The 15266-nt window shown below is 37.7% G+C and overlaps 1 protein-coding gene across 1 annotated transcript in view; it reads right to left on the minus strand.

Moving 5' to 3' along the window:
• Nucleotides 1–344: 344 nt before the first annotated feature.
• PCSK1 (proprotein convertase subtilisin/kexin type 1) overlaps nt 345–15266 on the minus strand; it is a 60818-nt gene continuing 45896 nt past the window's right edge. The window contains exons 10-14 of the mRNA XM_007529911.3: nt 11240–11473; nt 6925–7082; nt 5317–5450; nt 3374–3535; nt 345–1753 (exon numbers count right to left, since the gene is read on the minus strand). Coding sequence (XP_007529973.1) covers nt 1376–1753; nt 3374–3535; nt 5317–5450; nt 6925–7082; nt 11240–11473 — 1066 coding nt within the window. The 3' untranslated portion in view covers nt 345–1375. The remainder of the gene's footprint in view (nt 1754–3373; nt 3536–5316; nt 5451–6924; nt 7083–11239; nt 11474–15266) is intronic.

Below are 15266 nucleotides of genomic sequence, written 5' to 3' on the forward strand. Positions count from 1 at the left end.
GAAACACACACTCACAGTATGACAGACCCATTAAAATATTTGTTGGTTCATCTGGTTGTGCCTTGTCAATTCACTCATGGGGCTAGATTAGTGTCCGAACACCACACATTACTCCAAGTTATTCCACAGGGGAAGTTCTAGTGCTGTAATGTCTTTCCCTTCTTTTCTCCCCACACCATATCTCTCTCTATCTCTCTCTCTCTCTCTCTCTCTCTCTCTATATATATATATATATATATATATATATATAGAGAGAGAGAGAGAGAGAGAGATATAGATATATATATCTATATATATATATAGAGAGAGAGATAGAGAGAGAGAGAAAGAGAGAGAAATAAAAGACTACAAAAGTTGATCTGGAAGCAGTGAACTCAAACCAACCAAACAAAAAGAAACTCCTGTTCAAAAGGATATATCAAACAAAGCAAGCAGGTGAAAAACCTCCCACTAGCTCCCCCCATTAACATTTCCAGTTATTATATTATCTATGGTTCTCTGTGTTTGTGACTTCTTTCCTTAATTATCATTAACCAAATATATATCTAGGAATTTGTCAAGTCTCAAACATAGGTTTGTTCACAAGAATGGGTATAAATAGCTCTCTTGGGATTTAGTTTGTGGCTAAGAAAGGAGACAGGTAATGAAAGCCTTTAAAAGAACGAAAACAGAGGCAGGTGAGAGCACTCGACCCGAGTCAGAGCTACCTTTGGATACCTGGAGGCCTCTGCATGGTACACCAAGCAAAGAGGAAAGTTCTTAAATTGTTCAAACCAGATAATTTGCATCACAATATCTGTTTCTGGATTCAAAATAATCCATCTTTTCTCCAATCTAACCAGAGGACCACTCTCTGAAAGAGAAGTCCTTCGAAGTGGGAAAAGCTAGATGATAGATCTAACATTTATCTCTTCCACTGAGAAGTTACAAAGTATCTGTTGATATCAAAATCGTAATAACCACATGGCAAAGACAAGTTGTAGGAACGATTCTCTTTCTCTATCATTCTTTTTCCAATTACTTTTTCAAAGTAATCTCTCATCCAGGTAATGTCTTTTCTTTTAAGAAATGAGATGGGAGGACTCAAGAAAGCATTTGAATGTGGTGTGAGGACCATGGGTAGTGTGCAGCTTCTGAAAGAACCAACTCTTACTTTTACACACAGGGAAGACAAGTTTTGAAGGAACTTTGATCCATTCAAGTTTGATTTACTACATAAACTCATTCCCTTCAAATGACCACTTTAGGGAGAAAAAGAAGTGCCACAATGAGTACTATAAACATAGTAATGACAAAAACAATCACTTCAGATACAGGCGAATCTAAGGAAAATGAAGAAGTGTGAATATTTTCAATTTAGGACCACAGGCTTATTTTAATTTTCGTCTCTAAGAATGTCCACCAAAGCTTGCAGCAATCGGTCATCTCTGTGCTTATAAGGTTTTGTGTTGTAGAAACCATCCACATAATCATTATACAGACTGTCCTCAGAGTCTTTAAGCTGGGAAGGCTTGTTCAGCTTTTCCAGGGCCTCATAGAAATTTTTTAAGGGAATGTTGAGCTTTGCACTTGGGGGTTTCTTTGGCAATTGCCTTGGAGATGAGTTTTTGCTGAAAGCACTTTGCAGGAGTCTCAGCATGGCCTCTGAAGGGGCTCCCTCTGCCACCTCGTTCCTCCCGCCCCCCACCATAGCACCGGTGGGAAGAGCTGAGGTCAGGATGTTCTCATGCAGGTTCTCTTGTGTCGGTTGCTCCTAAAATACAGAATGTCACCAACAAAGAGAAGAAGACTCATTAGTTACAGTCAGGCACGTCAGTTACAGCATGTGGCTATGACCTGTTTAGGGGTTAGAGAGAGCAAAAGGTGTGCAGTCACAATAACTCAGATTTTCATCTTTCTATTACTGCTTACTGACTGACCCTCGGTATAATTTTACTCTTTCTGAACCTCACCTATAAAACGGAAGTATGAATACCTCCAGTTCTGTGGTACTGAGGTGATGCTTACAGGCACTCATAACTGTTAGTCTCCTGTACTTGCCAGTTAAATAGCTATTAAACTTCATGTTAAGGCATTTAATACTACTGAATTCATTAATTTTAATTTTTAAAATTCTGAGTTAATTAGTAATTAAAACCATAAGTTCCTATCCTATGGAAAACATACAATTTACCATTCTAGTTCCCTTTATTTCCCATCCATCTTTGGAGAAGGAGCTGATGTTAAAACATGGAATGTCTTAAAAAATGAAAAAAAAATTGATGAAGCAGCCATGTTGGAGCTGTTTCTCAACCCTTTGCTCTGCAAAAACTGGAAAATGGGGCCTGGGGAGAGATAAAGGTAATGGGTTGGATAAAAGGGAATTGAAGAAATTAGAGAAGCAGTTCTTTGTGAATAGTTGTGGAAGAATTATAAATTTCTTGAAGAAATGCTATGTTCTTGTATCTTCCAAAGTACCCATCACAGAGCCAGACTTCTAAGGTCATTTTTGAAAGTTTTGATAACCTACCTGATACATTTGATATGCTGGGCTGGGTATACAGAGATCAAGGAAATATGCTTCCTGCCTACTGTCTGATAAGGAAATGGCCAACAACCTTCATGGGCTGAGACCCAGAGACATGAATAAGTGATTTGAGTTATCCTCAGAAATTTTCTGAGAGAAATTATGACTCTGTACCACTCCTCTGAGTGCCCAAGAAGTTTTGACTAAGAATTCATTAAGGCATGCCAATGGAATTTGATCACGTGAACCTTAGGGATTATTGGTTAAATGAAACCATTTAAACAAACATACAAGCACTTGGGTGCAATATAAACGTTAGGTTCATGTGATCTTGCACAAAGGTAGCTGTCTTCATTAGTGACCATTAGTTACAACTTGAGGAAATTCACATCAGAGAACTTAATCATTATATATATATATTTTTTTTTTAGAGGGAAAGAGAGAGTTCACTAATGGAGAGGGAAGTTGGGTAGAGATGGGGAAAGAAACAGAGAGACACCTGCAGCATTGGTTCAGCACAGATGATGTTTCATTGCAGGTGGGAAGTGGACTGAGTCTTGAACACCAGCTCCTGACACAATGCTAATATGTGTACTCTATTGGGTTCACCACCATCCAACGCTGATAACTTAATAGTCTTTAATAATTTATTAATTTATGTTTGTAAATAAATTCCTGAGTAAAGGAATACATTTAAAGGTAATAGGGTTTCACCTTATAGAAAACAGACAGCTTGTCATTCCTATTTCATTTGCTCCACAAATGTTTGACTCACTCTCACTCACCCAGAAAGGTAGGTGCAACTTTATCAGTTTCATTTTCTATTACAGCTAAAAGACAGCATGCCAAGAACCTAGTCAGACAGACCTCTCCAGGAGCCACCATCTTCTCTACCCCTCTTCTGTCATTCTGAACAGTGTTGTAGGATGTGTACACACGAGGTTGGTTCATGTGTTCTGGTTGAGAAGAGGTCCCATGCAAAATCAGCTTCCAGTTCACAATCCTTCCTTCATTTTGTATTCTTCCAGACTAATAAATAAACATACATAATTTTACATGAGTGTTTACATCCAACTGCTTCCAAACACTTTAAAAAGATTTCATCGTTAAAAAACCAAGCTTAAAATGTTGTGCATTCCAAGTGCAGAGCTCAGCATACAACCATGTAGATCATTGGGTTCACTCTTGCTATGACAATTGACAGATTAATATCTGGAGCTTGAAGGAATTCTGCTAAGTGAAGCAAGTCAGATAGGACAAGATAGATGCCATATGGTTTCACTCCCATACAAAATATAAAGAAGCAAAACAAAAAAAACAAACAACACAAAACAAAAACAAACTGATAAAGAGAACAGATTAATGATTCATAGAAGAGAAGGGGTAGGTGGAATTAGTGAAGTGGGTAAAGCAGGTAATTGTGCGGTGGTAAGTGAAAACTTATTGGTAATCAGAACTCAGTCTATAGAGATGCTGAAAGATACACCCTATATAATCTTACAAAGATGTCACTTCAGTGATTTTTTTTAATTAATAAGTTCAAGGTGTTGAGAATTGACTGGCTAATTCATTTAATAAAATGCAGAAGGCCATATAAACCTGTTAAATGTGTTCCTCAACAGTTGATTACAGCTTCTATAGACAGAATTTCTTTTTTACCAATTATGAACTTGTATAATATTCCACTGGTAAAAAATATATATACACATATGTATTTCAGCTTCTATGGTGTCTAATAACTAGACTTTAGCATGAATTAGTCCTTAAATTTTACATTTGTGGAATGATAATTTTAGAAACTATCAAAAAGTGTTTGTAAATAGTAAGACAGGAATGAAAAATGCTTTCCATTGTATTTCATAATTTAAAAGAAAGATCTTTACTAAAAGAGTATATCTTGTCTAAAAGCAGTTACTTATATATAGCCACTGTAGAAAATACTGAAGTTCCAGGGCCAAGTGGTGGTGCACTTGGTTAAGCATACAAGTTACAATGAATGCACAAGGACCAGGTTCCAGCCCCAGGTTCCCTCCTGTAGTGGGGGAGAAACTTTGCAAGTGGTAAAGCAATATGTCCCCCTTCGCTGTTGATTTCCGGCTATCTCTATCCAATAAATAAAGACAATTTTAAAAAAGAAAATACTGAAGTTCCTTTATGTGTGTAGATTAAAGCTAATCTAGCAATCAAGCAACTTTCTTTTTCTTTTTCTTCTCTTCCTTCTTCTTCCTCTTCTTTCTTCTTCCTCTTCTTCTTTTTCTTCTTCCTCTTCTTTCTCCTTCCTCTTCTTCTGCTTCTTCTCCTTCTCCTTCTCCCTCTTTCTTCTCCTTCTCCTTCTCCTTCTTCTTCTTCCCCTTCTTTTCTACCATTGCTCAGCTCTGACTTATATTTGTGTCAGAGATTAAAACCTGAGCAGATCTTGCATTTAGCTATCTTAGTAAATTCAGGTGATTGTGATTGTAGAGGCTAAATTTCTTGCAGCTAACTGCACTCTAATGTTTTGATATGACACTTGGATTCATATCACAGTCTATCACAGTATGTATTAGTATATCTTTTATCCTTTACATAGAAGATAGCCTAAATTTTAAAAATAACCCAGGGACAACTAAATAGCTCACTTGCATAGGGTTTCTCTGTCTAAGAAGTAAATAGTCAAATGGGCAAGTCTTGAAATAAAACATGATTTCTTTAACTCTACTTTGAGATCATCAGAATTATTTAGGATCCTGATTAATGGTGATACCAAAATAAAAACACTTCAAGGTTTTTCAAGTGAGATTGTGTTTATATATCATCTCATTCATACTTACCATATCTGTAATTCGCAAAGTCCAGGTGCCTATAGGATTCTCTCCCCATGTGTGAACAGACATAAAGTCCCAGTTCTTGAAGCCATTGGGAGATGTGTCCCGTTCTCTTTCAGCCAACAGTATGGTGCTGGTCCCTATTTTCATGCAATAGATAGATAGAAATGAATAAATATGCTGAGAGCTTTGAAAAGGATGCATTTTAGTATCTGATAACTGAAAAAATTGGTACTCATCTTGTCTTTTTTTTTTTAGTGCAAAACCAGGACTGAGACATTCACAAGAAAAATATTTCTATACACAATACTTAAGGAATTATCTAGCATGTAATACATTATTAATAAGTGTCAATATAAAAATAGTAATCTAGCAATCTCATATGATATAAAAACTAAAATGAACTTTTCATTTAAAAAAATGAAAACTTTAAAAACTTTTCATTATAAAAACTAAAATGAACTTTTCATTTTAAATTTTCAAATTTAAGCTCTCTCTAGGTCAACAAATAATGTTTCTTTCTATAAAAAGGAAAGTAAGGATTAAAATTTAGGACAGCTGTGATCTATTGCACCAAAGTCAAGGGCTCCAAAGAAAAGAGTTCAAAATGGGCTGAGAAAGCATTGGAGACTCAGTGCAAAATGGCAGAAAAGGACTCCAGCTGGTGGTGGGAGGTGCATAGACAACTATCAAGATAAGAAATTGTACTTATATGATAACTACTTTCTTATAAATTTTTATTTCCACCCATAAAGTGGTTTTAATAAAATGGTGTCTCTTTTAATAAAATGGTGTAAATTGGCCTGAATTTTGAACTATATGGTCGTCAATGAAAATTCAGGCCAAATTTTTTATTTTTAAGGCCAATTCTAAAATGCAAAAAGCATAACTCCAGAGTTAACAGAATCCACAAATCTCTAGGGAGTTTGTATTCTATAAGAAAATTATATAAGTAGCTCAACTCTGTAGGCCAACAAATAATGTTTCTTTCTCAAGAAAGGGGAAATACAGAGGGGAAACTCCAATAGAATATAACATAAAACACAGCTACAGAAATTAAATTTAGTTCCCCAAAATCCAGTCTAACATGAAAGGCATGAAAGTCTAACTGGCATCAGTGTTTACTGATCAGATTGTGGGTTGTGGTCAAAAGCAGGTGTCAGCCACAGCTTATCTAAATTGGTATATTCTCAGGAAAATACAGCTTTCATATTTGGCTTGAATCATATCATTATGGAAATTTTGCTATTCTAAGCACTCTCTAGATCCACAACTTTTTCATGCTATTTATTGAATATACCTTGTTATATTTATTAATAAATTATCAGTTACTTTAACTAACATAGTCCCTGAGAGAAATGAATGATAGATCAGTGAACTGGGAAACTGAACTCAGTCTGAAAGTGTGTTTACTCCAGAAAGCTTCCTTTATTGCATTGGTTAGAGTGAACAGGGAGAGAAAAATGAAAAATATGCATATACTTTAAGACCTAAAAATATCTATTGGAAGATTGAGTCCTATCAATAAAATACTGGTTCACTGATTTGGAATCATTCGACTTACATAACACTTTAAAACCTGTGGTTTAGATGAAATATTGAAAAAAAAATTACCAGCAGCAGAAGTGAGTGTGACATGAAGATCCCCTCTACGGGAATATTCGATTGTTGCTTCGAATTGTACATGTTCCAGGGATTTAATAGCATTTTCTTGTCCTTCACAGGCTTTTGTTGGAATTTCAATAACAACTTCTCCATTTGCTTTTAGTTCTCTAGATACAATAAAGATCATGTGAAATCATTCAATTTACTGATGAAGAACCATCTCCCATGATTTTTATGAATGTATAAACATGCACGTTGATGAAATATTCAGTTAAGCTTCTCGCTCCCTACAACAAATGGAGTCCCCTTTGATGTTAATTAAGAATGAATTTTATTTTGGTTCCCTACTCCAAATTCAGTCAAATACTACTTTGTGTTCCCCTTTCTGTTCTTCTTTCTCAACTTCTGATCATCCCATATTCATCTTTATCTTTCTGACTTAGCTCGCTTAGCATAATTCCTTCTAGCTCCATCCAAGATGGGTCAGAGAAGGTGGGTTCATTGTTCTTAATAGCTGTGTAGTATTCCATTGTGTATATATAACACAGCTTTCTCAGTCACTCATCTGTTGTGGGGCACCTGGATTGCATCAAATTGATGGAGGTTACAGTCAACAATATTTATGCCTCTTTCCCATATTTGAGAGCCACTCTCTTCCCTGATCCAGCTTTCTGGTCCTTTTTCCAGTCATGACATCATGTTCCCAGACAATAACTTGGATCCACCTGCATATCAGATTTCAGGCTCAGGAAAAAAAAAAATACAACTAGTATAGCTACAGGCCCTTTGGAATATAACTAAAATATGCCTAATAGCTATCTACAAAATGGAGACCCCCCCCCCAAATCTTCATCTGCACTATTCAAGCCTTTAGGTTCACGATTAGTCAACAATTTGTTTGGCTTTATATGTTAACCATCTTTTCAGTCACCAGGTTCCAGATGCTAGTATGATGCCAACCAGACTTCCCTGGACAGACAACCCCACCAATATGTCCTGGAGCTCCGCTTCCCCAGAACCCTGCCCCACTAAGGAAAGAGAGAGGCAGACTGGGAGTATGGATCAACCTGTCAATGCCCATGTTCAGCTGGGAAACAATTACAGAAGCCAGACCTTCCACCTTCTGCATCCCACAATGACCTTGGGTCCATACTCCCAGAGGATCAAAGAATAGGAAAGCTATCAGGGGAGGGGATGGGATACAGAGTTATGGTGGTGTGAGTTGTGTGGAGTTATACCCCTCTTATCCTATAGTTTTGCCAGTGTTTCCTTTTTATAAATAAAATAAAAATAAAGTAATTTTAATATATATAAAATCATACCATTTTTACAAATTCGTAGAAAACAAAAAATGCTCAAAAGTAGTGATCATAATATTTATGATCACTGAGTTAATGATCAGAGAAATGTAACATCAGTCAGATAGCAATTACATATAAAATCTAGGTGAGGATGTGGAGAAATTATTGTTCACTGGTGGAAATATGGAAAAGTACAATCACTATGGAAAACAATATGAAAGTTCCTTGAAGAATATTAAAAATAGAACTACCATATGCTCCCACAATCCCCTGGCTGAATATCTCCTAAAATAACTGATGAGATCAGATCCTGGTGAGATCCCATGTTCACTGCATCACCATTTACAATAGCCAGTTTGTGTAAACAAGATAAATGTCCACAAACAGATGAATTAATGAAAAGTAAAGTCTACCTCACCAATGTGTCCTGGAACCTCACCTCCCCATAGACCTGCCCCACTAAGGAAAGATAGAAACAGGCTGGGAGTATGGATCGACCTGCCAACACCCATGTCCAGTGGGGAAGCAATTACAGAAACCAGAACTTCCACCTTCTGCACCCCATAAAGATCTTTGGTCCATACTCCTAGAGGGATAAAGAATAGGAAAGTTTCCAATGGAGGGAATGGAATCAGAACTCTGGTTGTGGGAACTGTATGGAATTGTATCCCTCTTATCCCACAATTTTGCCAATAATTACTAAATCACTAATAAAAAAAGAAGTTGAAAAATAAGAAGCACCAAGCAGAACTTGGACTGGTTTTTTTTGTATTGCACAAAAGTAAAAGACTCTGGGGTGGGGGTGGGAGGGTTCAGGTCCTGAAACATGATGGCAGAGGAGGATGTAGAGGAGGTGGAATTGTTATGTGAAAAACTTAGAAAAGTTACACATGTACAAACTACTGTATTTTACTGTTGACTGTAAACCATTAATCCTTAATAAGGAAAAAAAGAAGAAGAAGAAGAAGTGGTAGGGGCAACCAGGAGGAAATAACGTAATAATAGGGTAGAGCATTTGCATGTGGGAGGTCACAGTTCCTACCCCTGCAACACCAGTGGCCAGAACTGAGCAATATTCTCATCAAAAGCATAAAAACTGGATTTTAATATATACATACAAGGGAGCATTGCTAAACTTTTAACAAAAATAAATCCTTCGATATGCAACTATATTTAACATTTGCTACAGGACATAAGTCAGCTACAGAATAAATATTATAGGATTCCACTTACACAAAGTATATAAAATAGTCAAAATTCATAGGATCAAGGAGTGAAATGGTGGTTGTGACATAAGGGAGGATGAAATGTAGAGTTACTAACAAGCTTGATGTTTCAAGTAAACAAGATGAATAATTTCATCTACAGTATAGTCAATAATAATTACTATGAAATTGAAGTTTATAGTTTTTATACTCCATAATGGCCTTGGGTCCATACTCCCAGAGGGTTAAAGAATAGGAAAGCTATCAGGGGAGGGGATGGGATACGGAGTTCTGGTGGTGGGAATTGTGTGGAGTTGTACCCCTCTTATTCTATGGTTTTGCCAATGTTTCCTTTCTATAAGTTAAAAAAAAATAGCAAGGGAGGGCAGGAGGTGGTATATATGGTTAAGCATATATGTTAATACATGCAAGGACACGGGTTCAAGCTCCCACTCCCTATCTGCAGGGGGGGGGGGGGAATGCTTCATAAGGAGTGAAGCAGGTCTGCAGGTATTTTCATCTCTTAACTCTCTATCTCCCCCTCCTGTCTCAATTTCTTCCTGTCCCATCAAAAATAGGAAGAAAAAAAAAAAGGAAAAAGTGGTCAGTGAGAAGAGCAGATCTGTAATCCTGGCACTATGCCCCACCCTGGTGGTTTAAAGAAAAAATAAAAAGCTAGATATATCATATATAATTTAGTAAGTTTTTTCTTGAGTTCAACATTAAAACGGTCCATTACTTCAATTATTTTCCTCTTAAGAAGTTTTTTTTTGGGAATCCGGCGGTAGCGCAGTGGGTTAAGTGCACGTGGCACAAAGCGCAAGAACTGATTTAAAGATCCAATTTAAGCCCCCGGACCCCCACCTGCAGGGAAGTTGATTCATGGGCTGTGAAGCAGGTCTGCAGGTGTCTTTCTCTCCCCCTCTCTATCTTCCACTCCTCTCTCCATGAAGAAGAAGAAAAAGAAAAGATTGTTTTTTTTTTTTTCTTTTCTTTCTTTCTGTCTTTTTTTTTTTAATGGATGGAATTAAGCTAACTACCCTTGGGTCTTTTGTGTGAGTGGGTCTTCATATAATTACAGTTGCCTTGGCAAAATCAACAAAAGAATTACACCATACCATGCTTCTGTGATCAATTGTGGTGGGCCAGACTTTATGTATGTGAGCACTAGGAGAGAAGTTCTTTCATATACGTTAAGTCATGAATCACTTGAGTTTATTGTGATAATGCTAGTGCTACTTCCCAGACCCTGCATTTCATAAATTTTAAGGTGAAATTTTTCAACATTATAACATCTTTGAATCTGGAGGCATTTTAAAATTGATGGTGGATAAGTTATATTAGCAATAATTTTTACAAAAATATTTTATAATCTTTATATATTTGGTAGAAACAGCCAGAAATCGAGAGGGAAGGGGGTGATAGAGGAGAGACACCTGCAATATTGCTTCACCACTTGTAAAGCTTTCCCCCTGCTGGTGAGGACAGGGAGGGGCTTGATCCAGGGTCCTTGTGCATTGTAACATGTGCACTCAACCAAGTATGCCACCACCTGGCCCTGACAATGATTTTACTATGATATGTATGATATCAACGTTATATATCCTAAATATAATATTACATGGTCAGTAGACCACAAAAGGAATATGCAAACAAAATTTGCATATCTATTGTCTTTCAACGAGTCCCTATGGACCCACATGACAAATACCATTTCCATCTACCTCAGAAGAGAAGATGAGGAAAACCAAGTCAGGACAAATATGATCCAATAATGTTGCAGGCACACATTTGTTCAAAGACCCTAAAGACACTTACCTAGGCTCAAAGCTGTTGTCCTTTACAACACATTCCTTCTTTTCAGGCACAGTCCTCCACGTCTTTGGATCAGCCAAGTCCACCAGAGCTTTGGCATTTAGCAATCCGAATCCAAACCGACTGTTTACCATCAAGCCTGCTCCATTCTTCTTCCATCCAGGGTTACTGGCCAGAGGGTCATACTCAGAGGTCCAGACAACCAGGTGCTGCATATCTCGCCAGGTGAGATTTGGGCTGGTGAGGAAAAGACCCAAAATATCATCCAGAAATAAGAGTAAATTTCATTGCAAAGCAAGTGCCAGAAATAAACATCTCCATTCAGACGTTATTATGTGTCCTTTGCATCCATATTTAATTAATTCTAGTGTGCATTACTGTTGGTATGTCTTTCCATTCAGAACTCAAGATACAGTCCGGAAGGCTTTTCACCATGCAAATTAAGTTTTTACTTCAAGCAAAACTCAGTCTTCATTATTGTAGAAAGTGAGATTTGTTCCTTGATATCTACTCTAACTGAAACAAAAATTAAAAATGACAATACTTCCTCCATGTCTTCTACTAACAGTATTGGTACCTTTCAGCATTAAGAACCCACATAATGAGGGGAGAGGTAGTAGCATACCTGGTTAAGTGTACATAGTATCATATGCAAGGGCCTGGGTTCAAAGCCCCCACTCCCCACCTGCCAGGGGAAGCTTCATGGATGGTGAAGCAAGTCTGCAGGTATCTGTATTTCTGTTTCTCTATCTCCCTTCTCCTCTCAATTTCTCTCTGTCCTATCAAGTATAATATAAGGGAAAATTAAAAAGGAAAAAAAAAAGAGCCCATATAATGGGACTTTGACTTCCTTTTTAAGATGACTCAGATTTTAAAGACACAATTTGAATAATTACTCATTTTACCCTCCCCTGCCCCCGGGGCACTAATCAACTCTGGTTTATGGTGGTTGGTAGACTGAACCTGGTACTTTGGAGCCTCAGGCATGACAGCCTCTTTGCATAACCACAATGCTATGTAACCCCTCTCCCAGCCCGCTAATTACTCTTTATTTTATTTTCCTTTTATTAAATCAAGACAGAGAAGTCAAGAAGGAAGGGGAAGGTAGAGAGATAGAAAGGTAAGTACCTACAGTACTGCTTCCCCACTCAGAAGTGAAACTCCCCACATGGATCTGGTTCTTGAGCGTTATAATGTATGCACTTAGTCAGATGCACCAACACCCGGCCCCTTAACTGCTCTTAAGTATCTTTCCCTGCTTTTCTCACAGGGTCCACCCACCTTGCACCTACCAGCCTGTTTTATTTTTTGTTTGATTGTTTTTCAGATAGATGGTGATGGTGTAGATAGATAAGATAGATAGATAGGTAGATAGATAGATAGATAGATAGATAGATAGATAGATAGATAGATAGATAGATAGATAGATAGATAGATAGAGGGAGTCCGGCAGTAGTGCAGCCGGTTAAGCGCACATGGCGCAAAGCACAAGGACGGGTTTAAGGATTCCGGTTGTAGGTGTCTATCTTTCTCTCCTTCTCTCTGTCTTCCCATCCTCTCTCCATTTCTCTCTGTCCTATCCAACAACGATGACATCAACAACAATAATAATAACTACAACAATAAAAACAACAAGGGCAACAAAAGGAAAATAAATATTTAAAAAAGATAGAAAAAAAAAGATGGGGGAATGGGACGGAATGGGACCAGACAGGATGAGACAGGACAGGATAGGACGGGACAGATGGATATAGATGGATACATGGGTAGATAACTCAGTACCAAATCTTCCTCCAGTACAGTGGGAGACAGGTTCAAACTTGGTTTGTACACATGGCAAGGTAGACACGCTATTCAAGTAAGCGTGCTTTTTGACCTTGTTTGTTTGATTTTTTTGACGCTACTTCTTTACTTTTTTTTTTTTTTTGCCTCCAAGATTATTGCTGGGGCTCAGTGCCTGCACTGCGAATCCACTGCTTCTGGAGGCTACTTTTCTCCTTTTTCCCTTGTTGTTTATCGTTGATGTTGTTGTTATTGTTGGATAGGACAGAGAGAAATGGAGAGAGGAGGGGAAGACCGGGGTGGGAGAAAGATAGACACTTGCAGACTTGCGTCACTGCTTGTGAAGCGACTCCCCTGCAGGTGGGGTCTGGGGTCTGGGGTCTGGGGGCTCGAACCAGGATCCTTACGCCGGTCCTTATGCTTTGAGCCATGTATGCTTAACCCGCACTACCACTCAGGCCTCCCCTACTGTTTCTTTTCTTTTTTCCTGCTTCTTTCCTAGCAATGTCTCTTATTCCTTCCTCACCTTAAAATCCACTACCAGATCACATGTCCCAACCCCAACACACACAGACTGTCAACTGGTGCACCTTTTCTTTTTTCTTTTTTAAAATATACATTTAATTTAATGAAAGAAAGAGAGATACAGAAAGAAAGATTCAGAGAGACCAGGACACTTCTTAGCTTTGACCCTGGGGCTTTTGAAAGTCTCCTTCCCTCCTTCCTAGTTACATTTTTTTTCCCTCTCTCTCTTTTTTTTTTTCCTTTATTGGGGGTATTAATGGTTTATACTCGACAGTAAAATATAGTAGTTGGTGCTTGCATGAGTAACATATCTGTTTCCTGCATAACACTCTAACCCCCCTCCTAGGGCCTCCTCACCCATTATGTTCCAGAGTCCTTTACTTTGGTGCAATACACCAAATCCTGTCCAAGTTCTGCTCTGTGTTTTCCCTTCTGTTCTTATTTTTCAGCTTCTATCTATGAGTTGGATCATCCCATATTAATCCTTCTGTTTCTGGCTTATCTCACTTAACATGATTCCTTCAAGCTCCATCCAAGATGAGGTGAAGAATGTAAATTCACCACGAGTAGTATTCCATTGTATATATATCTGGTGCAACTTTTTATGGGGAAAGTGAAATGAGGGGAGTAAGAATTGTTTCTGGTTTCAGACTTCTGCCTATACAATCAAAGTGAACTATTAAAAGCCAAACTCCTTCATTTTTGGTATCTTCTTTTTAATTACCTCCTCCAACACCTGACACATTAGCAAGTTTCTCTTCTTCAGCCCAACTGAATTATTTACAAACATACCACTAAATCCAGAGAGTGAGTAGTGAAAACCTCCAGTGATTCTCATGGAGTCACTTGCGTCAAAATCATCTGGAACATTTAAAAATTATGAACATTTCTGAGAGGGCTGGGCAGTAGCACACCAAGTTAAGTGCACATAGTATGAAGTGCAAGGATGCTGGTTTGAGGCCCTGGCTCCCCACCTGCAGGGGGATCACTTCACAAGCAGTGAGGCAGTGAAGCAGGTGTCTTTCTCTCTCCCTCTCTATCTCCCCCTCCCCTGTCAATGTCTCTTTTTCCTATGCAATAAAGTGAAAAAAGCCAGTCACCAGGAGCAGTGGATTCGTAGTGCGTGCCTAAAGCCCCAGCAATAGCCATGGAGGGGGAAAAAAATCCATGTTCAATCCTAACCCCACTGAACCAAATATCTTTGGTTAAGATATAATTTTTTTTCAAAACTTACTAGTTCTGTGTTACAGATAAAATAGAGAGAGTTAGAATGGGGGGGAAATGTAAGTATAAAATCACTTGAGAGAAGTAGAAGTCATTTCAAATCATGAGATCTGAATAGAAGGTAATGAAAAGCATGTTATTTTTATTATTTTTTTTATCACTAATGTCCTGTGTTATCTTAAGCAAATCATTCATATCCCTAGGTTTAAGGTGACTTAGCTAAAGGTGAGAGAGCTGAGTAAACAACTTCCAGAATTCTTTACTACTTAAATGCTCTTAAATGCTCAGTATCATAAATACCTCTATGCAGAGTTTGTTTTCACCTTGATCATTGCACATTCAGGAATAATTACCAGATGAGGTATTACTTTAAAAAATTAACTATTCTCTCAGTATAGAAACAAATTCTTTATAATAAATCCTTATTACTGGAATTATTATTACTGAAATTATTGCTTCGTTGTTGCGTTTCATATGGAATTTTAGATAAAAAAAAAAA

This window comes from Erinaceus europaeus, chromosome 11 (assembly GCF_950295315.1).
Source record: "Erinaceus europaeus chromosome 11, mEriEur2.1, whole genome shotgun sequence".
NCBI classification, from domain to species: domain Eukaryota; kingdom Metazoa; phylum Chordata; class Mammalia; order Eulipotyphla; family Erinaceidae; genus Erinaceus; species Erinaceus europaeus.